The sequence below is a fragment of the Alosa alosa genome, chromosome 5 (genome assembly GCF_017589495.1).
Source record: "Alosa alosa isolate M-15738 ecotype Scorff River chromosome 5, AALO_Geno_1.1, whole genome shotgun sequence".
Classification (NCBI taxonomy): Eukaryota; Metazoa; Chordata; class Actinopteri; order Clupeiformes; family Clupeidae; genus Alosa; species Alosa alosa.
Genome location: NC_063193.1, coordinates 19,459,739 through 19,484,042, shown reverse-complemented (window position 1 = coordinate 19,484,042; position 24,304 = coordinate 19,459,739). Strand labels below are relative to the sequence as shown.

The 24,304-nt window shown below is 45.0% G+C and overlaps 1 protein-coding gene across 3 annotated transcripts in view; it reads left to right on the top strand.

Moving 5' to 3' along the window:
• grid2 (glutamate receptor, ionotropic, delta 2) overlaps positions 1–24,304 on the top strand; it is a 312,935-nt gene that overhangs the window by 252,660 nt on the left and 35,971 nt on the right. For all 3 annotated transcript variants that reach the window (XR_007193537.1, XM_048243391.1, XM_048243392.1), the window contains exons 12-13: positions 15,811–15,949; positions 22,447–22,642. Coding sequence is in view for 2 of the 3 variants with exons in the window: in XM_048243391.1 (XP_048099348.1) it covers positions 15,811–15,949; positions 22,447–22,642 (335 nt within the window). In the remaining variant the exon portion in view is untranslated. The remainder of the gene's footprint in view (positions 1–15,810; positions 15,950–22,446; positions 22,643–24,304) is intronic.

Sequence of the window (24,304 nt, the reverse complement as noted above, 5' to 3'; positions counted from 1 at the left end):
CCATAGAGAGCTGTAGGCACTGGCTGCCACTGTACTGTACTCGGTTCTGTTTTAAAGGAGTTCACTGAAGCAGGTCACAGAGAGAGAACATTGGTTTAATCCTCTCAGTCTGTGCCAGTGGACTCGGCTATTGATCTACTGAAGGGGGCCTGTCACAAAAGGTTTGGAGGAAGCTGCGGTCAGGTAATGGTCATTGTTTTTGTTCGGGAGTTTTGTCCACGCGTCACTGTGCACGGATGGATGGTTGAGTGGCGGGGCCAGTAACTTTCACCGCTGTCGAGAGCAGCAACTAGAACATTAGAGAAGGAGGATGACAAGGAGCAGGAGTTGCTGTGTTCGGCTTGGACAGGAGGCCTTTGGCTTGGTTATATATTGCACCATATGTACATGCACAAACAAATAAAAGCAGACGCTTGCCATGCTCCAACACACAGATACGGGCACACACACACACACACACACACACACACACACACACACACACACAGACTGGGAGATACTGAGTGAGGACGTGCCCTTTTCATCTCAAGAGAAAACATTCCTGACAGCCCGAAGCCTCCTTCATAATTGGAGAGATGTATTTCATGTTGTGACTGCTATGTATTTGGATGTGATGTCTGAGAATCAAAGACTCAAAGACACTTTGAGAGAGAGAGAGAGAGAGAGAGAGAGAGGGGTGAGAGAGAGAGAGTGGGGTGAGAGAGAGAGAAGGGTGAGAGAGAGAGTGGGATGAGAGAAAGCCAAGAGATTGGAAGATGGAACACAGAGCAACACATGGCATAGGAAAGAAAGAGAGTGAAAGACAGGCAGAGAGAGAGAGAGAGAGCACTCCTGCAGCAACATTAGGGTGGAGACGGGCACTTCATTTCCCTCTCAGAGCGGTGAGTGGCGGGCGTCTGGGCATGTGGGCCGGGTCGGGCCGAGGCTCCAGATTACTCATTTCCAGCCTCACCTCGCCTTTCTCTTCTGATTAGTCACAAGCGCCGCCGCGCCCTCGTCCAACCCGCCTCTGGCCTGGCCTCCGCGGCCTCCACTGCCCTCTCTCTCTCTCTCTCTCTCTCCTCTCACAGAGGCCAGCTCCTCTTCCGTAATTACACACGTCACACCAGAGCACCCCACTCTGCCCACACATCCACATCCCAACATGTCATGCGCCACTCTTGACATTGTGGCCAGTCCTCCAACAATACATAAATAAACAAAATAGATAAAACCCGAGAGAGAGAGAGAGAGAGAGAGAGAGAGAGGATATGGGGGTGCCGGTTGTCAGACGAGAGGAAGAGCGGTGATCGGTTCCACCTGTCACATCTGGTGGAGGGGAACCTGACATCTTATTTGTTCCCACTAACGAGAGCATGGAGCCGCATCCTGCTCGTCAGGAGGAGGGGCAGCAGAGAGGAGAGAGAGAGAGAGAGAGAGAGAGAGGAGAGAGAGAGAGAGAGAGAGATGTGTGTAATTACCTTCATTTCACCTTTGTTTCGTCAAGGAGTTGGCACAAAAGAAGAAAAGGAGAAAATCTAGATCAATTGGGTGTCGGATGCTAATTTGTCAGATCGGGGGCTTTAATGTCTTTTTTGATGTCCTCATAGAGAATGAGGGGCGGTGTAGACGGTGATAGGAGACATGTATGGTGGCAGGTGTGGCAGTCTTGGGTTCAATCCGGTTCTCTGAAGGTTATTTTCCTTCAGAGTGGCCAGTGAATGGCCAGTGGGTCCACACACTGAGTTCTCCTGCTTGCTTAACAACCCTTTCCATTTCTGCTGCAGCGCAGGCACTTAGTGAGAAGCCTGCCTGCAAGCTTTTTTTGCTAGATTGGGCGGCACACCGTGGCATAATTCAATTAGTCACTGATGCAATTATGCCCTTTAATTCAATCTGCTATTGAACAATCTGATTACGTTTAAGGTTCATTTTAATGATTCAGAATTAATTCAAATTCCTCCACCAATTACATTTGTATGATCAGGTGTCAAATAGTTCTTTTGGGCAGTTGGGAGTGTGTGTGTGTGTGAGGAGGGGGGTGAAGTTAAGAAATATGAAGTAAACAAACATGTTGATTCAGGCAGGCCTGTTTCTGGATCCCCTGGTGTTTTTCAGCATCCCTAAGCAACCACCAGGCACTGACACAAGGACTGGTGCTTTTGTGTGTGTGTGTGTGTGTGTGTGTGTGTGTGTGTGTGTGTGTGTGTGTGTGTGTGTGTGTGTGTGTGTGTGTGTGTGTGTGTGTGTGTGTGTGTATTTTCCCCACATGGGGCTCAGTGTTTCACACATAGAGAGTGCACACTTGCCTTTTCTAAAGATCCAGGAGGACCTATAGCCTTTTCATTCAGACAGGATTTGAATATATTTGCAGACTACAAAGCAACTGGCTTCAGCTGACAGTTCAGCTGATTATCACCCAGCAGTGTGTGTGTGCATGCGTGTGTGTGTCTGTGTGCGTGGCTGTGTATTTGTGTGTGTGTGCGCCTGTGTGTGAGTGTAGTCCTCTTGCAAACACTGCATACTTGCAGTCTCCAGTGAGCGATGCTCCCGGGCCGATCGCTCTTCCCCCGAGCTCCTGTTTCACCTGTTTTGCCTGCAACTCTAAGGCATGTTGATGAGTAATGTAAGATGGGAGAGAGCAGCACATTTGCAATTCAGAAATGCCAGCCGCCCATGGGTACAGCAGTACAGGAAGAGATGGGTGAACAATGTGCTTTCAGACCTTTTTATTGTTTGTTTTTTTTTGTTGTTGTTTTGTTTACTTGAAGCACATTTCGCTTGTTAACATGATCACATTTTGCTTGCAAATCCAGTCACCTCTGACAATGTAAAGGCTTTGGTTGAATTTATAATCTGGCACATGTCAGATCAGAATTGCTATGGACGAGAAATCAGAACATCCCAGTTTGTAGGCTACTCCATGTTATTGAAGTGATGCACTCCAGTTCAGCTCCCACTACAGAGCCAGCTTTCCTTACGAGAATTGACAGGAGCTGAACTGGAGTGCATCACTTCAATATCTGACAAAAGGACCCTGAACAAACTGATCAACATCTTGGACAATGAGTGTCACCCACTCCACAGCACTATTGTTAAGCAGAAGAGCCTGATCAGCTGGAGACTTTGCTCACTGCCTTGCACAACAGACAGACTGAGGAAGTAATTTGTCCCCAGGGCCATTGAACTGTTCAATGCTTCACTTAAGGGAAGAGAAGAGAGATAGACTTCTCTGCATAGTCTGTCTGCCTCTTCACCCCCTCCATGTTTGGATACTGTCTGTCCACTAGCCACTTTTTACCACTGTCTTTCTGCCTCACTGTTTGCGTGCTATATTAGCACATTAGCACAAATGCATAACCCCTCCCTCCATGCCACAACCGAACTGTGGCCACACTTATACCTTTTCTTAAAATAGTTATATATATAGATATATAGATATATAGACTTATTCTTGCACTGTTGCACTGTTGGACTTACTCATTTGCACTATCACCATGACCACTATCACCATTGCACTATCACCGTGACACTCACTCACACAGAGCACCTTACCTTACCTTACTATGCACAGAGAAACACAGGCTCAGTCCCTGCCTCAGTCATTGCAAGCGCCTCTTGATTGATTAATCACCACTATGTGGATACTGTTTTTGAAATGATTTAGATTAAGTGTTAGTTAGTATAATTTGTATTTTAGTATATTTAGTATGTTCTTTATCTTCTACTGTCCTTATTGCTTAGTTGTATTTTTATATTAAATACTTTTAATGACGTTTTCTGCTGTTAGTGAATGTGTGTGTGTTGTCTGTATGCTACTGAGACGTTGAATTTCCCCTGTGGATCAATAAAGTATCTATCTATCTATCTATCTTCAACATGGCAAGGGCCACATTGTTAAGATCCGCCTTTGTCTGAAGGAGAAGTATCTTTGGAATCCTTGAGTTGTCACTATGCATCTAAGTTAGCTTTTGCTCTCTTCTGCCTTCCCAGCAAATATCTTTGACTTGTGAAATGCTTGGGGTCCCTCACTGAAGTAAGAGTGGCGTGCGCATGCAGGCCTGCTGTAAGAGAGTCATCATGATGAAATAATCTGAAACTAGAGATGAAACCTTTCTGGAATTGCAGCCAGAGCCTCCGCGCCCTCTTAATGATGGACTGTCTGATTAAATGAACACACGGAAAATTGGCTGTGACAACGTGGAAATGAAATATTAATATGTTCACAAAATGACCGCTGGACTGCCGAGGAGAGGAAGAGGAGAAGGGAAGGAGCTAACACAGCAGCAGGGATTGCCCAGTACGCACGGGCACAGTAAAGTCGGAGGGGAGCGAGGACTATTCCAAAGGGCCCAACAGGGGGCCCCTTCAGAACATAATGACCAACACTATTATTTTTGGGGGTGGGGGGAAATCTTATATTCTTTTATAGGGCCCAAAATATTTAGCAGCAGTAACCAGTCTGAGAACAGGACTAAGACTTTTATCCCGGGGTGTTCCCTCATAGAGGGTATCAGATTCAGAGGTACTGTAGTTATAGACCTAAGGCAGCCAATCCCCTTAACAGCATATAAATCACTGTACTTTAATTAAAAATATTTAATGTCTCACAGAATCAGCTTATAAAAATATAATTATTGTTTAGCTGAATGAATAACTATGGGTTTGCCCTTAGGCTTGACTCCCAACTTGATTTTTTGTCTTAAAAGCCAAAAGCCTAAACGCGGGTAGAGGAAATCAATTGTTTTTACCACAGCCTGGACAAAAGACTGCACAGCAACTCATTTAGCTCTACAGCGAGATTGACAGGCCATCTGAAAAATCCAATCAGTTTCACATTTCGTAATTAATGGCAGTCATGTTTGGACGGTCCCAGCTCACATCTGTCAAAGGGGAAAAAAAAAATCTATGAAGTCATTCACAGCAAAGCGCAGTGGAGTGTAGCATAGCATAGCATAGCATAGCATAGCATAGACACACACACACACACACACACACACACACACACACACACACACACACACACACACACACACGCACCCTTGACTCCCAGGTTCGTTGCTCTCCGATCGCAGCTTGTGATTAAACTGTACAACGGATAGAGTGTGGCAGTGTTGATGCAAAGCTCCGCATGGCTTTTAAAAACATCCATCGGAGCTGTCCTCTCCCCGTCTGTCCACTCCTGCGCCAGGTGGTCTGTGAAGCATGGACAGATGCTCACTCACTCACTCACACACACACACACACACACACACACACACACACACACACACACACACACACACACACACACACACACACACACACACACACTCCTTGCCGAGTGAACAGTGTGTATATGGAGTGAGACACATGCACACACATATTGAAACACTTACAAACTAACACACTGATACACACACTCTCTCTCACACACACATACACACACACTAATACAGACACAACGCAATAATATAAAACACACACACACACAAACAAACACTCACACAGTACATGGCTCATTTGCCAGAAGTTGTTGGCTTTTTCTTGCCAGTGGCATGGAAAAACAAGTTTCAAGAAAAAAGAAGGTCGCTGTTTGTCAGACTAGTGAGGTGAGGTCTAATTATCTAAGATAACACAATGCAAACAAGTCATCACACATGGTTAGCTTATATGCCGCAGAACTTGAGAAATTGCTGTCACTTCGGTTTGTTTTTGTACATTTTATTTATATACAAAGTAGAGAGGTCAAACGGGATCAGCCTTCACTGTGGGTGTTTATAAAGGAGAGAGTTTAGAGCAACAGCTTGAGGTTGTGTTTTTTTCTAAGCTAACTCTAGTGTGTGTTTATCCAAATACAGTCAATAGCCTTCCCTGCCATCTCTCTTTAAACACAATGAAGAGGCCACACCATGCACTGGGAATCTAAAAGGCCTTTCATTTCCTTCCCCACCCACCCCTTGTCGTGATTGCGATAGGCATAATATTTCATAACGTTTTATTGATCTTGAAAATGAGAAACAAACCAACAATGAGACGCTGAAAGGATTTGCTGAGTCAGTGTTTCCTCTTTTTTGTATCTCTATTTTGCCTCTCTCTCTCGCTCTCTCTCTCTCTTCTTCTTCTTCAATCTCTCTCTCTTCTCTTCTTCTTCTTCAGCATTTCTGCTGAAACGTTCCAAAAAAGAAATTAGTACTTTTCTGTGTGGGATTTGCTAGTTTGTTGGACGCCTCTGTATGAACCCATTGAGAGATAGAGAGAGAGAGAGTAAGAAAGAGAGTGTGAGAGAGGGAATGAAATCTCCTCCATCATTCTGCCTCCTCTCGCCTTTCTTAAGGAACAAATCTGTGTTTGGCTGAGAGCAGTTTGCTTGGGTCGCTCACTGGCGAGAGATGTTGAATCTGGGAACTGTCTGAGGCGCTGGGCAAATGCAGTCACATTGCAAAGACTCCCACCTCTCCACTACTGGGATAAACAATTAGAGGAAGGAATTCAGATGTCACTCAATTTCTTTCTCCCCCCCCCACTCCTTCTCTCTCTCTCTCTCTCTCATTCTCAATCTCAGTCTCTCTATTTATATCTCACTGTTTTCTCGGGGCCTGGACCTTATGAGTTTTGGGTTCACCGATGACAGATAACAACACCCTAAAGTCGCTTTTGATGAAATCCAGCCCCATGTGCATCCTTCATATCTGTGTGCCGTTATTATGAACCGTATGAGGGGCATGGGAGGCTGGAGTCAGTACACACTAGAATAAATTGAATGCATTGTGATTGCATTCTCAGTTTCCTTCATAGAGCTAATGGTAACCATTGATTAAAATTTCTCAGCCTATTAGTGTTAAGACACACACCTTTGGTTGTTTGTGATGGCTCTCAGATAGCCAGCTGTCGGATGAAATCCATGTGATGTAGTCATGGTGTGTAGACAACTTGAACAAACTTGAAAAATGTATTTGAGTATTAGCTAAGTGGGATTTTGCAGACACCTTTATACCAAGAGACTTACAGCATTCAAGGATCTAACCAAACTCCACAGTTGCTCCACCACACCATTATAATCTTTGAAATCTAGAATAGAAAGTTAAAGGTGACTGGTATTTAGCAGAAGCTTTTGTCCCAAAGCAACAATATAATGCTAATATTGATGTTGACAAAGACTATAGTGAGACTATAGACTATAGTGCACAACAGTTAATTCAGTACACTGAGGAATTCATGTAGAATTGAGAGGATGAACAATTAGGGTGGCTAAGTAATAACAAGCATTGCAAAACACATTTTGCAGTAGTTTTGTGTAAAAAAAAAGCCAAGCCCCATAATACAATAGTTCAACCCTTTACTGTTTCTGCTTTGGGGTTTTCTACCACGTTCACATTTGAGGGCCAATCAGTCATGCTGTGAATACTACAGTCACTGAAATTAGAATTAGCAATAAATATTCACTTTGATGGAGGAGCCAAGATAAACAGTCTGCTTATTTCATTTAATTTGATTAGCTATATTTTATTACACAGAGGAGCATTTAAAACAAACTGTTATGGTAGACGTCTGCCAGAGCCGTGGCATCTGCACGCACGGAAGTGTTGTTGACGTGCCAGATTGGTTAGTTTAGCTTGGAACTACTTGTCGTTAGTAGGACTGGAGAGAGTAGGGTAGGCATTATGGGGTACAAAGAGAGTAGGACATAGGCAAGGCCAGCATATTCTCTGACCCTGTCTCTCTCTTCTGCTCTTGAAATGTTTCATTAGAATAACCTAGAGATTAAGGCCACTCTCATGATGGCGGTGTCACTCTTGGAAAAATCTATTTGAGAAGTTTCCATTACAATTATAGCCATATCTATCCGTACCCAGAAACAGAACCCTTTTTTTTTCTTAATGGCAGTCAAAGACTTTGCTCTTTTTTTTTCTTTCTGTATTTCTAGAAAATGAACATAATCTCTCTAAAGACTGTTCTGCATAAATGTCCTCTAATACCCAGACTTAAAGTAATTATTGAATCATTTGAATTTCAATCTAATTGGTTTTCTTCACCCGCTCTGAAGGGTAAGCCTAGCGACGGTAACTTTCATATGTAAAACTGTCCCTAAGATTCCTGATTCCTGTGTCGCGTTCTCCTACACCCTCTCAGGGGATATTGGGGGATGCTCTTGAAACATATTATGAACATGAGTCACTGCGTCTGATGGAAAAATATGCTTGCACATGGAGCCTGTGGTGCCTCTATAGTTCAAATCACTATGCAGCTCTCACACACACACACCACACACATACACACACACACACACACACACACACATACACACCACCTCTCTGAGGGATAAATGAGAGCGATGATTGCCTTTTAATGGTTTTTCAGACTCCACTCTGTTGGCGTACGTGAATGTTTGTGTGTGTCTGTTTATGTGTATCTTGCCTCTATATCTCTGTCTCTCTCTCTCTGTGTGTGTGTGTGTGTGTGTCTGTGTGTGTCTGTCTGTATGTGTGTGTCTGTGTCTGTGTTTGTTTGTGCTTTTGTGTGGATGCCTCTAGGCAACTCTTAAGAAAGTAATGCTTAAGAAAATGATGGGCAGCACGCACACACACACACACCATATATCCGCAAGGCCCGCGTTTAGAGCATAAACACATCCAGCCTCTCGGGGCAACCCCTGCAAGCCCGTGGACATATCTCAAATTGATTTCCCCCCGATAGCATCTGTGAAAAAGTTATATATCTGCTATTTATAAAAAAAGTGATATGTCTTTGCTCTTCAGGAAGACTATGAGAGAATGGGTTCATGGCAAACAAGACAAGGCGCCAGAACAGCTCATACATGCACACATATTCACACACACACACACACACACACACACACACACACACACACACACACACACACACACACACACACACACACACACACACACATTCACACACACACTCACACATTCACACACACTCACACACACTCATCCATACACATACACATACACATACACATACACATACACATACACACACACACACACACACACACACACACACACACACACACACACACACACACACACACACACACTCATCCATACACACACACACACACACACACACACACACACACACACACACACACATCACGCTCCCTGAATAGGAACGAGCCGGTGTTAGAGCACAGCATTCATTTCCTATTCATTTCCTCTCTTTTGCACATTTTCGTCCTGAGGAGGGGCTGATCCAAATGAAAGCAATAAGTCCTGTGGACGGGGCATTCCCTGACACGTTTATCGAGAGATAGATTGCCTTTCTCACCAGCCGCCGCCTCCTCTCCGCTCAAACAGACCCCATTCCTCAACACACATTCTCCCTCTTCAGACCGATGCCAAACAGCCCGGGCTAGTCTTTCATTCATGTCCAAGTTGAACTAATTCATTAGATCTTATCGCACCATAAACTTCTAAATCCCCATCCCACCACCCCACACACACACACATACACACAATTCCCCCACCCCTATTTGAAGTGATACAGTGCTAAAATGTTGCCGTGGCTGGTTGTACTTCAGCTGCAAGACAGTTTCAGTTCTTCTTGTTTTCCTTTAAATCAGTGCAGTGCACAACCTGCAACATCTTGATAAACAACAACAACATCAACAAAAAGAAGTGGTCACAACATGCATATAAACAGCAAGGAAGCAGTCACAACACGCCCAAATGGCGAGGATGCCGTGACATCATGCGTAAACGACAAGGAAACACTCACATGCTCTGACGTTCAAGAGGAAGCGGTCGCCTAGGAGGAATAGATCTGGCCTAGATCTGCCGTGGTTAGACCTGATCCAGGCCAAACCCGAGCCAGAATCAGCTGATCTCCTGGAGAACACTCAGTGGTCACTCGGTGGTCAGTGTGGCGGCAGAAACAGGGCCATGAGAACATGCCTGTCCTTGCTCAGGTATCCGACTAGTCAGATACACCAGACTACGTACATAAATACAGTGTGTGAAGGTTGCCTTCCCTTGATATACCTTTGTGTGTGCTCTCAACACCTGGCTAGTCCCGACCTGGGGCGCGTTCAAATTCAGATTTCAAACAGGTGAATGCGATTGTGAATGTGAACGTTTGCAAACGGTTTTCTGTTTGCCTTGAGTTCTCAGTGAACGTTTGCGAACACTCACAAACAGTTTGAGGAGGTAGTTCTAGTGCTTTCTGTTCCCACATTTGGATTATGTACTCAAGTCTGGTCTAGAGATCGGTGGTGTCTTTTTTGGTGTGCTTTTTCAGTTCATGAAGCAGCTTTTGCACCACCATTGGAAGACATCTGTGAAAGCCTCTAGTGTGAAAGCACCAGTGCTGCAATGGACTTGCTTCCTCTTTATCCTTCTCCATCACTTTCCTTCTCTCTCTCTCTCTCTCTCTCTCTGAAATGGAGAACACAGTACTATTTGTGTCACTCACTCATCTCACTCCTCACATCTCACCTTATACTGTAAACACTTGCACGCTCTCTCTCTCTCTCTCCCTCTCTCTCTCCATCCCTCTCTCCTGCCCCCATGTTTTGAAGAGGAGAAAGAGAGAGAGAGACTGTGCCTTTCCGCTCAGTGACTGCAGCTAAAGAGATCTTCTACATGTCTCCATATTTAATGCTTTATTTTTTTTGGTGGTGATTTACAACGCTGGAAGTTCCTGGGCTGGCTGTGCGGCGAGATAGCAGGTGGAGGGGGATGGGTGAGGCCTGGGCTTCAAAGCATAAACTGTATGCAAATTGATGGCATTATTTGCCAGCTAGCCTCATAATGGGATACTTGATGGGTTGAATAAATTGCAGGCACCGCGGAAAAACCCGGAAAGCCTGGCCCGGTGCCAGAGAAATAAAGGTGACACGGTGGGCGAGGCACGCTTCCCCCCCCCCCCACCCCCACCCCCACCTCTCCGCACCGAGCTCGACTCTTCCTCTCTACCGACACGCCCGACGTGTTTTCCTTAAGTTATTTATCACCAGAACGCTTCTCCAGAAAAAAAAAAAGAGTGAGGGAGGGAGGGAGGGAGGAAGGGAGGGAGGGAGGAAGAAGAATAAAAATAAATAAATAAAGCAAACTGCATTCATCAGAAGCCACAATCTCAAGCTCTCAAGGTGCCTCAGAGATTTAGAGACCTTTACAAAAGTAGCTTCATATAAACCTTTGACTGTTCTGCGCCAGTGGCTTCAAAGGACTTATTTGAAGTTGCCTTAACTGCTGAGTGGCGGGGAATGGGGAGTGAGCAGGCTTTGCTGCTGCTGCGGTGTGTGTGTGTGTGTGTGTGTGTGTGTGTGTGTGTGTGTGTGAGTGTGTGTGAGAGTCAAGGGCTACTAGAGGACTGGTCTGGAGAGGACTGCTTGAGTTGAGCTCTTGTGTTTTCTCATCTCGTCAGTGTCATGGTCCACTCCGTGCTCTCACCCCAAGACACTTGGTCTGTCCCAGGCCCAGCTGAAATGACCAAAGGCAAATGTTTTTACACCTCTAATCCAAACTCATTAGGAAATAACTCGCTGTAGTGGATAGCAGAATGTCAGCAACATCAGCAGAAATCTGCATTTTTCACATTTTCACACAGCATTTCATCAACATAGTACAAACAAGATTTCCCCAATGAGATCAGTTGTAATGTCGTCACATCTTACTGCTTTCCAGGAGAGTAGGGGGGTGTGTAGCTTATTAATGGAGAGCCATTGCTTGACAGCCAAAGACATCTAATCATTAAGGTGTTGGGGTAAAGGTATCCAATGCAGTTTTTTTCTTTCTTTTTCATACTGGGCTTCCCCTACCCCATAAACCAAACTCATTCTCGAAGGTTGCAGAGTATTTGTATTTTACATAACTCGTAAATACCACTCATGGCTTGCACCCTTCATTCTGGACTTAGTACATATGGATTTATTTACAAACCGGCAAAGATCTCCGAAGAGCCATGTTGACTGACAGTAATATTTCACGATTTCATACAAATCTTAGGCTATTGAACAATTAAAGCAATTTATGATTCTCCAGGTTGGCAGAGAGCAAAGTTGCAAGGCTGGTTCTCCATAGACGGATACGGTACAGCTGGGAAAGCACATCTCCCTATTATAAGTTAGTTTTAATCAAATCAAAATTAAGTTAATAAAAGTTAATCAAAATTACTTCCAAGTTTGATATGGTAAAACCTGCATAGGATGTTTTAAAAAAAACACACAGAAAAGCATTCAAGACATGTAGCGAATGGTGATGAGGTGTTCTGAGGTGCTGCAAGCATGACCCCAGCATTCTGCTGCAATTCTGTCTGAGGCAGCATAGACATCTGAAAAATCCACTTCTCCTAGAGGAAGGCACCGCCCTCCCATGGTTATGTTTTTCCCCCAGCGGAGTAGATCATTGTGTTCCTACAAAATGATTATATGCAGAACCACACTCCTCTGACTAGCTAGTTCTCATTCATGGACCTGGCAAACTAAACAGGGGAAGTGTTACTGCAGGTTGCGTCAGGTGAGCATCAAATGAACATCAGACACTCTCACAGTGTGTGTGTGTGTGTGCGCATGTGCGCGCTTACAGTATGTGTGAAGGTGTGTGTGCGCATTGACTGACCTTGGCCTTTTCCCAGCTTCCCTGGGAGAGACTGACCCAGGCACTCACCCTGAGATAACTGTACATGCACCCTAACAAGCCTGATGACTTCTCTGACCTCCACACACACGCCTTGGCCCCCTCACAGGCCCAAGCCCTGGACAGCAGGGAACGTCCCTTGAGTTGTTTGTCCAAGTGCAGGCCAAAACCTGATAGATCTTTTCGCTGCTCTTTTTATATCACTCGAATATTAGTATAAGTATAGTAAGTATATATACTTTTTTGATCCCATGAGGGAAATTTGGTCTCTGCATTTAACCCAATAGGTGAATTAGTGAAACAGCTCACAGTGAACACACAGTGAGGTGAAGCACACACTAATCCCGGCGCAGTGAGCTGCCTGCTACAACGGCGGCGCTCGGGGAGCAGGGGTTAAGTGCCTTGCTCAAGGGCACTTCAGCTGCGGCCCACTGGTCGAACCGGCAACCCTCCGGTTACAAGTCCAGAGTGCTAACCAGTGGGCCACGGCTGCCCACAATATCAGGACACAAAGATGCTCGCATCCACGGCTTCTTGACCATAACACCCTAACAACACGTGTAATGCATAATGTGTGATGGTCATTAAAATGCGGCGCCTGGCCTGTAGTCAGTGATGTGTTTCATTTCACTCTTGTAATTACCATTGGGTCCATGCAGCTAACATGACCAAAGCCTCCATGTATAATCACCTCTGTGTTCAATTAGAAATCATTTCTTGATGATGGCTGTCAGAGAAATAAATGGGCAACATTAACTGGCTCCTAATTAACCCGCATTTCTGCCAGAGCAGTGATCAGGTGAGTGATTGTGCAACTGTAATAGTGCGCCCTGGAAGTCATATTAAGCGCGTTGTTTAACCAATAAATGTGTTCCAATGAGCTCACACGCTGAAGAGTAGGCTTGGGAATCGGTTCCAGGTATCGGTTAGGAACCGGTTCCAAACATTCTGATCCATCGGAATCGTAGACATCCACACGTTAACAATTACACTAACGATTCCAATACAAAGCTTTGTTTTAGAAATTTTAAAGCATTTAACTTCTTTATTGATATTGCACATTTGGTATTCATTCTCTAAAACCACTTTAAATTAGACATTCAAAGCCAACAACTCTCAAAGCCATCCTATAAGTGTTCAGCAAATGGTACAGGAATCGATATGGGAATCGATAAGGAATTGCATCGATAAGCAGACTCGACAATGGCATCGATATCGATAATTTCTTAACGATGCCCATCCCTACTGAAGAGTCCAGGGAAATGTTATCCCTACCCTGTCATTTATGATTTCTGCCTGTGATTAGGTTAAATAGTCACTGTGGTGTTGCACCTCCGCGCACAGTGTGTGTGTGTGAATATGTATGTGTAGGCCTGTGTGTGTGTGTGTGTGTGTGTGTGTGTGTGTGTGTGTGTGTGCATGTGTGTCTGTGTGTGCACACTCTACATGTGCAAGCGATGAGCAGAGCAGGTTGCCTGTGGCCGGGCTAGAAATCAAAGGCCGTCTCGTGGAGAGGGTGGAAAATCGTGCGTCTCGTCTCAAGAAGCGTGTGGCGGGGGGCAGCTTTGAACGCCCCCATTCGCCGGACCCCTGGATAAAAGTTACATTACTGTCTGCTACTCATTTTCTAAAGATTAACGTTCCACAGTTGGCAAGAAAAATGTGACGCAGTCACACACTCCACCATAGCAATATCCCATTCCCTATCAGGCATCAGCTTTAGGGAGTCAGTCCTCCCCTCCCCTCCCATCCGATCTCTTTCCCTCTATCTCCCTCTCTTTTCCTCCACTTCTCTCTATCCGTGCTGTCCCTCCCCCACCCCCCCCCCACCACATGCAGTAAAAATGTCTGGATTTTTCTTCTCGGTTTTAGCGCCGGAACTCTCCAAGCTCCCCAGATCCTCCCCGTTTGTCTGCTAAATGTTTCACTCAAGTTGTTATCCAGAGAGCCCCTTGGGAGCTTGGAGAGTTCCGGCGCTAAAACCGAGAAGAAAAATCCAGACATTTTTACTGTATGTGGTGGGGGTGGGGGTGGGGGTGGGGGGAGGGACAGCACGGATAGAGAGAAGTGGAGGAAAAGAGAGGGAGATAGAGAGAAAGAGATCGGATGGGAGGGGAGGGGAGGACTGACTCCCTAAAGCTGATGCCTGATAGTGAATGGGATATTGCCCCCGTCTTTCCTGTCAGAAACACACAGACGTCCAGACGCTCCGGACATGTTCGAGGTGTTTTAGCAGCTCAGCCTCGAAAATGGGCTCTGGCGGGAGAGAGAGAGAGAGAGAAAGCAAGCAAACCTTTTGACATTTACACAGAGGAAGCTCTACATAACTCAGCGCTTGCTTAAGCTTCAAATGATCCGGGGCCGACCTTTAAAAGATGACCCTTCCCCCCGGCCCCCATCTCGGTAACTCCAGCACCCATGACCCCATCAGACACTACACATGAAAGAGATATAATTGAAACATCACCCAGTCAGAGTCTCAGTTGCATTGAGTGCTTAAAGTATATAACCTATACTGTGGCGAGCTCTGTAGGCAACAGTCAGGCACTAGGTAAAACCCACACAGCCTGCAGGACATATGAGATGGCATCACAGGGGGAGCGGTTTCCCCCCGCAAGACGGATCATATGAGATGGCATCACAGGGGGAGCGGTTTCCCCCCGCAAGACGGCTCGCAACACGGATCATCTCCCAGGACTGGTGCAGGAAAGAGCAGGGTGTCAGATGTTTTTATTGAGTCTTTGCGCTGAAGGGATTGAAATGCCTGGCACTTATTACACGCAAGACCACAATGATCTGCCGAGCTACAAGGATGAATGAGGCTAATTTTTAACAGGCTTCAATAAGGGGATGCCGCCAACACTGTTGATCCATCATCGGTGTGGGGCCGAGTTATCCCGGGGAGACACCACACCACACTCAGCTCTGCTCTGCTCTGCGCCTGCAACAGTCTAGTATTTATACTAGGAACAAACAGATATCCCTCACACACACTTGCACACACACACACTCTGCCTCCTCTTGCATGACATAGATGCATATACTCATTGAAGTATATACTGTTGAGCTGACATGGACATATCATTTTAAATAAGAAAAGAATAATGAAATAAAAAAAATCATAAAACAAGTAATATAGAAAAAGAAACTCATAAAAAAGGACAATAAAAGTCATGAGATTCATTATTCTTGCTTTCTTTCTCTCTCTCTCTCTCTCTCTCTCTCTCTCTCTCTCTCTCTGCTTGTGTAGGTGGAGAAGTGCCTTACACCACCCTGGCCACGCGCATGATGATGGGCATCTGGTGGCTCTTTGCTCTGATTGTCATCTCCTCCTACACCGCCAACCTGGCTGCCTTCCTCACCATCAGCCGCATCGAGAACTCCATTCAGTGAGTATGGCCTCAGACCCCCCACCCCTCCCACACCCACACAAATAGCCCTACCTACACAATACTGTGTGTGTGTGTGTGTGTGTGTGTGTGTCTGTGTGTGTGTCAGTGTCCCCATATGTTTCCAGTATTATATCAGTCTGTCGGGGTGGCTAGTGTGGGTTAGCGAGAGCCACATGAGACCATCTTTGCTGCAGGGGTGTATAGGAAGACATCAAGTACACAGCAACCTGATGATATTTCACCTGGGTTCTCAGAGCGACAATAGGGACTACAGATGCACACACGCACACAAGCACACAAGCACACACCTACCTGAATACATATACACACTCACACACACACACACACACACACACACACATATACACCTACCTGAATACACACACACACACACATACACACACACACACACCTACCTGAATACACAGACAGACACACACACACACACACACACACACACAATACACACACACACACACACACACACACACACACAATAACAACAAACTGCGCACACTCACTCTCTTTCATTCACTCAGTCTTTCACTCACTCATGGTAACCTGTACTCTGCGTACGCTGCGTACGCTGCGCGCTGTACGGCTGTCAGATTGTTTGTGAAGGCAAAGTCCCCCCCAGAGACACTGCGCTGCTGCCGCGGCTGCTGTGTTGTCCTCTCCGCCTCAGAAATCAATCACCGCCCCACCACCGCCGTTTCCACGAAGGCCGGGATTCTCTGTGTGAGTGTGAAACAGTGGTGCTGTCATGGCGACAGCGGCGGTTGGTGCCAGGTGGCGCGTTACCTCCCCCAGAGGCCCAGAAGCCCTCCATTTTAATTTCCTGTGTGGCATAAATTAGATCCATCACACGGAGGGTGACGTCAGGTAGGCGCTTTATAATGATGGCTGCTCCCGCCTCACAGGGAGACACAGCAAAAGGCCATAGAGAGAGAGACTACAGAGAAAGATAGGAAGAGAGAGAGAGAGAGAGAGACTACAGAGAAAGATAGGAAGAGAGAGAGAGACTACAGAGGAAGATAGAAAGAGAGAGAGAGACTACAGAGAAAGATAGGAAGAGAGTGAGAGAGACTACAGAGAAAGAAAGGATGAAAGAGAGAGATACTTTGACTTTTAAGTTTCCTTTAAAAGGAAATCAACAAGAAGTAAAAACAGCCCATTTTAAACCCCGCTCTCAAAAAAAAAGGCACACAAAATAAGCAAAAACAACAAAGCAAAATAGAGAATAAAAACAAAACTAAGGGAGAGAGAGAAAGCTAGAACAAATGACTGAAATGAGAGTGAAAAGGTATTCAAGAGGTTAACCAGCATAATAATAGAAAAAAACAGAATAATTGAGAGAGAGAGAGAAAGAAAGAAAGAGATGGAGGTCATATACATTATGTGCTTGAGATACCACCCAGAGCTAATAACAGTCATTACTTGTCTTCCTCTTTGCTCACACAAACATAAATCCGCTGCATTATTGAGACTTATCAGATTGTGGAATGCCCAGCAGTGATATAGTTAATTGTGCTTGTAGAACATCTCGACTCAGTGATCACTCCCGTGAAGAGGGTTATGGGGAAAATGGGGAAACATATTGTGTGTGTGCATGTGTGTGTGTGTCTGTTTGTGTGTGCACGTGTGTGTATATCTGTGTCTGTATGTGTGTGTTTTCCCTTTGCATTAGATGCTATTAATGAGTGCTCTTCAGATCGTTCGGCTTCGCCCTCTATGCAAGCTAATTAGGATTTCCATAAATTTCAATGCATTATCTTCCATGTGTAGAATGTAGCAGGGTCATTACAGCACTAATTAGAACCTAAACTCTACACCCAGGGGTCTGTTGTATTAAAGAGAAGGATGTGCCTTTCATTCCCTCTCTCTCTTTTACTTCTTTCTCTCTCTCTATCTCTCCCTCTCTCTCTCTCTCTCTCTCTCTTTCTCTCTCTCTATCTCTCTTTTTCTCTCTGTCTCTGTGATTCTCTCAGGAAAGCCCTGAAAGATTCATGAACTGAGCAATGCAAGCACAAAAGAGCGAGAGGAAAACAGATATCATAATTAGATGGTCTGTGATCTGATTTAACTTTGATTAGCAAGAGAGTGCCAGCTTTCAGGAGCCCGCTCACTTCTGTCAGTGTGCTAATATACCCATTTAATGGCCTGTTTCAACTGCAACTTGTGCCGAGTATTTCAGGGCTAAATCAACTGGGATCCAATTGATTCAACAAGTCATGCAAAATTGATTAGCTGAATGTGAATCGCTAATGGAATGTTTGCGCTGTAAATATATTGAAAGAAAGTATGAGCTCATCTCATTGTAAAACAGAAAGAAATCATGACCCTCATGACAAATATTCATTCAGTGAGTCTCCATATACAGTTAAGAACAAACTTATTCATACCCCTGGCGAATATTGATTTAATGTTGATTTTCTTTTTATCAATATGTTTGGTATGAATCATTTTGTTCTTAACTGTAGATACATTTTTGGTAATCACCCACACTGAAAATAGCAGGGAACAAATTGACGTGTGAGAAGTATGTTTAGCACCATGATTCTGTCAGTTAGCTGGGTCATTAGTGCCAGTGTGGCTTCAAAAGCTGTACTACCTTAGTGCATGTCAAACATGTGTGGCTTCAAAAGCTGTACTACCTTAGTGCATGTCAAACATGTGGCTTCAAAAGCTGTACTACCTTAGTGCATTTCAAACATGAAAACGGTTACATTTTGTTTTTCATACTTTTATGCGGAGATTTTTTGCGGAGGAGAGCCAAAGAATGTGATGTAGCTGTGTAGTGAGGCGAGGTGCTGGCCAGAGAAATTGAAACCGGGCAGTGAGGTCTGTGGCAGCCTCGGTCCCCAAATGAGTTTCATCTCAGTGTTTCGACACGCTGTGTTCTTCTCCAGCCCTCCTGTTGTTTACACACACAGAGCAGACCAGGTTTGTGTGTGTGAGTGTTTGGGGGTGGGGTAGAGGTGTCACGTACAATGTTAGTTTCGCAAACAGACCCCCGTAGACCGACCTCAGCAATCTTAAATCTGGGAAATCCTGACACTCTTATCTCGACCGAGATGCAAATGTTTCCGGAGTCGCCTGAACTCCACCCCCTCCCTTTTTTTCATAAGGGAGATAAATTTGCTGTTTAATGCCAAAACAGATCTGGCGGGTGCTTTCCATGCCGGCACATGACACCGCCCCGAGACACATCCATCTGCCGGATGCAGCGCCGCCTGGAGCAGCGCGAGGCAGGGGCACAGAGAGGCAGGGACACAGAGAGGCAGGGACACAGAGAGGCAGAGAGGCAGGGACACAGAGAGGCAGGGACACAGAGAGGCAGACACACGCCGGCTGGTCGCCCTGGCCCAGAGTATGCTCCCTGTCAGCCAGTCAAACACACACACAGCCTGCTGAGAGACAAGCCTATCACACACGCTTGTGCATGCACACACACACACCCACACACACACACACAAACACACGTGCAGATAAACTCACACACTTGCACTTATTCATGCGTACATACACACACACACACACACACACACGCATACACACACTTACAGAGATGCACACACACACACATACACGTGCAGATAAACTCACACACTTGCACTTATTCATGCGTACATACACACACACACACACACACACACACACACACACACACACACACACACACACACACACACACACGCTGACACATTCACATTGACATATGCTTCAAAACAAATGCACATACACACAGAGACGTATTTAAACACGCACACATAGTCCCACCAGTCCATATGGATACCAAGCATCTAGAAAGACATTAGTTAGACATCGTTAGTTCTTTGTGGATGTTGCAGTTTATACATTCACATACACATTCAACTCTATTGGCCCTATTACTGACCTTTAACGGAACAGCTATAGAAAGAAAGGCTCTGATAGAGGACCTTGTCAAACCTCCATTGCAATCTGACTGTGTCAATGCCCACTGACACTGACAAGAAGGAAGCCATCACTGACACCAACACTGACTGTCAAAGGCTGAAGGGAAAAAGTAGCACTACAACTCAGTCTGAAGGGAAAAAGTAGCACTACAACTCAGTCTGAAGGGAAAAAAAGTAGCACTACAACCCAAAAGAAGAGCTGAGGGCGTTAAACCATTTGTAAATATGAATAAGAATGTCTGCACACTCCATTACCTCTTACGTCATTTAATGTGCTGACTTTTGGGGGTCTAGGTCAGGGCTGACATTCTGTTGATGAAAGGGCAGTTGATGCGCAAATCTAAAATCCTGAATTTTAGCTTAGCATCACCAAAGCTCAACAACAACAACAACAACAAAAAATCTAAACCTTGGTCAGATGTATTTTTTTTTCTTTTGGTTCTTTCTTCTTTATTGATTTATGTTTTACTTTTTATTAATGTTGTTGTTTTTCATGTGCCTGTCATCCTGTTTTTTGGTTGTGAGGCTTGGGGAGCGCAGTGGATGCCCAGTCGGACGCGTAGCGACAGATGTCTGGCACTCAGGTGGAGCGCTGCACCTGTCGAGGCCCTGCTGAGGGGACTTTAGAGGGGTGGGGGGGCTCAACGAGGCGTGCTTCAGATGACAGTCCGCACGATGCCGTGTATACACACATTGCTCGCAAGCAAACGCAGGGGAACGCACCAATTAAAGCCTGGCACCCTGTGCAGAGTGCTCATCTGTTGTTGTTTTTTTGAATCATGATAATTTCTCTCTTCAATACCTTAGTGCCGACAAATGTTGTCAAATGCTTCCTCTTCCTGTCTGTGTGTGTGTGTGTGTGTGTGTGTGTGTGTGTGTGTTTGTGTGTGTGTCTCTGTCTGTGTCTGTGTGTGTGTGTGTGTGTGTGTGTGTGTGTGTGTGTGTGTGTGTGTGTGTGTGTGTGTGTGTGTGTTCTATCAGTGGGGCTTACGTCCGACGGTCATCCCTTTTCTGTTTCCTTTGGTGAGTCCATCCTCAAAGTGGACATTAAAAACCTCGTGTCCAGGCTAATCTGTCGGGCAGGGACAGGGGAGAGATTGCGGGCAGAGATAAATTGGGAGCAGCCAAAAGATTTGAAATTTTTTTGGGGTTGCTTTCATTAAACCATAAGGGGGCCAGAGCAGTCGTAGATTGAGAGGAAGGAAGGAAGACGGCCGTTGCCTGGGGATATTAATGGTATTAAATTAATTAACATCAGGGTTAGCTGCTCGTGTCACAACTTGGCTTGCATGAAGTGGAAAAACAATGGCTTCCATTACTGCAAATGGGTTTACTGAGGCCTTGTTTTTTTTTTTTTTTTTTTTAAAAGGGGGAAAGGCATTGTTTGCTATGCACTTGGCCAAATGATAGCTTCTGTTTTTTGTTTTTTTCTTGCCTCATGCTGAAGGGAGCAAGTTTGACAAACAAACAGTAATTAGTTTCAGTAATGGTTTTGTATTGCTGCTCTAAATAAAGTGTGTTTGAAGACCTACCAAAGCATTACATTGTAATTAAAATATCCCCCAAGCCCCCTGAGGCACTGATAGACTACGAATTCACACTAATACAAGTCCCATATTTATTGGCTTTCCCTGTTATTCGCCTCTCTTTATTACAACTACAGGGACTTCTTGTCACTTGCTTGGCTAACTTTTAATTGGTTATGAGATATGAATTCAAAGTGCTGAGTGAACAATTGTGTGTGTGCGTGTGTGTGCGTGTCTGCGTGTCTGCGCGCGCGTGTGTGTGTGTGTGTGTGTGTTTGGGCACTGCATGCTGCATGATCATGCAATGGCTGCATGATTATGGACAAGCGTAATTATATTGCATATTCTTGTATGCCATGCATATGAGTGTGTCTTTGAGTGTGTGTGTGTGTGTGTGCGTTTGTTTAATGTGTGTGCTTTCAGGTTAATTCATGTACAGTATGTTAAAGTACGGTTTTGTCTGAGGGTGCGCTTATGTATTAGTATGTGTATTGTGAGTTCTAAGTGCCTGTGTTGGCTTTGTACATATTATAGCATTCTGTTTTTATTTGCATTTTACACAACGTCCCAACTTGTTCTTATTTGGGGTTGTAGTATAAAGTGAACCCTTCCTCTCTACTCCTGAAACAAGGTGTTGATTGACTAAAAGTGTATGACTTGATCCAAGCTACTTATTTGTTTCCCACATGCTAAGCTAGGACAAACACACATAGAACAGCACACTCATAGAACTGACAGACGGAGAACCAACAGAAACAGTTCTCTGAAAAGATTATTAAATTAAAATCACAGACTGCACCTTTAATCTTTGTGCATGTGCGGAGGGAAGTCTCTGTGCACAAACCATGTCTTGATATAGACCCTTTCAAGAGAGTTCCATTATCAGCATCATAGTTGGCCCCACAAGATTTCCTTTTTAACATTCCTAATGTAGAGGAAGTAGATTGGGAACCAAATAGAACGTTCAAGCATTGTTTTTGTTTTTATTGTTGAAAGGGTCTATAGCGTTTTCTTCCATGTCTACCCGCAGGTCTCTGCAGGACCTTTCTAAACAGACGGACTTGCCGTACGGCACCGTTCTGGACTCGGCCGTGTACGACCAGGTGCGCAACAAGGCCATGAACCCTTTCGAGCGGGACCCCATGTACTCTCAGATGTGGCGCATGATCAACAGAACAGGAGGCGTTGAGAACAACGTGGAGGAATCCAAGGAAGGCATCCGCAAGGTGAGGAGGAGAGTTGTCACTTCCTGAAACACTCACATCCCCCTCGAGTGCACTTGAGAGTATTGCGTGCGGGTATTTTTTCTTCTTCTTGCGTGTGCTTGGCGTTGTTCGTTTTTTGTTTGGCTTCCGAGTCATTTGCCACTTCAGTCAGTGTGTTAATGATAACTGCGCATGGGGAAAAACTGTTGATGTTTTATGTGAGGTGCTATCTTGGGAAATCAACTAATATGACGTAATGGTGTTTGTAAGGTGTGTGGTTGTTTGGCTCTCAATTCCCTTTGCTAATCTTGTTTTTTGCTATTACGTTCCAGGTTAATGCCTTATTTGTTAACCTCAAACATGTCTCTCTTCATCCACCCCCCCCACCACCACCACCATCAATTCCTCTCTCAGTGAAAATGTTTTCACTGAAGTCTACTCAGAAGCAGCAATTAAAGCGCTCCTAAATGTGAGGCAGTATGAAAGCCAAGTTTACGCCTTCATCTGGTCTCTAGAGGATTATTAGCAGTGAATATCTAATTAGTGCGCCTTGTGTTAGTCAGCGTTTTGTAGAGGTGATCGTCTCTCCCAGGTGCTTAGATAAATATTGCATGAAAGGGTGACACCTCTTGAGTACAAGACATGAATATGACTAAATAGACAGCTTGCTCTCTGTGGTGCCACCTCTCCATCCCCCCTCTCTCTCTCTCTCTCTCTCTCTCTCTCTCTCTCTCTTTCTTTCTCTCTCTCTCTCTCTCTCTCCACCCACATCTTTTGTCTTCTTGTCTTTTGTTCTCTGCTTCTCCTCTTGTCTTTTGCTCTCTCATTGCAAGTAGGCTGAAGGTTTCAGAGCTCCCTCTAGTGAGCGCAGTCATTCATTTTAAAAAATTGCTCGAGTTACCCACAGGTTTCTAATCCCCCACCCCCTTCCCCACCCCTTCTCTGGCGCTCTTCTCATGCTAAACACTCTGTTGTTTCCATGGTGACTAGCAGTCACACAGTCTCAATACTCAATAAGGCATGCAGTCTTAGTTCTGTCGGTGGCCATGACGAGTGCAGTGGCGACAGATTTCACCATACACACATACATATATGCATTTCAGCATTGCTCTCTTTCACTGTTATATGTCATGATTTACGACAGGGTCGGCTAATACTCCCAGTTCAGTTTCCCTCTATTTGTTTGCTTTGCCTGTTTTTCTCTCCAGCCTACTGTTTGTTTGCTGTCTGCGAGATGCGCCATGGCCTGTTGATAACCTTTTCTCCCATCTTGCAATAAACTGTGGGGTGTTTCTTCAGGCTGTGGAAGTAGGGGAGGATTATTGAGTAGCCGAAACTTTTTTTGTCATCCCCCAAAGTGGAGTTTCTTTTTGTTAGATGGAGGAAAGAAGTGAGCTTTTGACGCCTAGAAAAATTACCCAGGAAGAGGTCATACAGTCATCAATGTTTTATGTGTGTTCAGTTTTGCATGATTGCCTCCAAAAAGTTCTCCCCATCATCGTTTGAACTTTCCTCGAAGAGAGAGATATATTTTTTGTGTTAAATGCTAAAAAATGATTACTTTTTAATGGTGGTCCTTCTGAGAGAGAGTTCTGAAGAAGGCTGCAGTTTCATAGATATTTCATCAACGTGGGTACCCTTGGCCTATTCACAACTAAACATTGGACAAGACCGTCTGGCCCT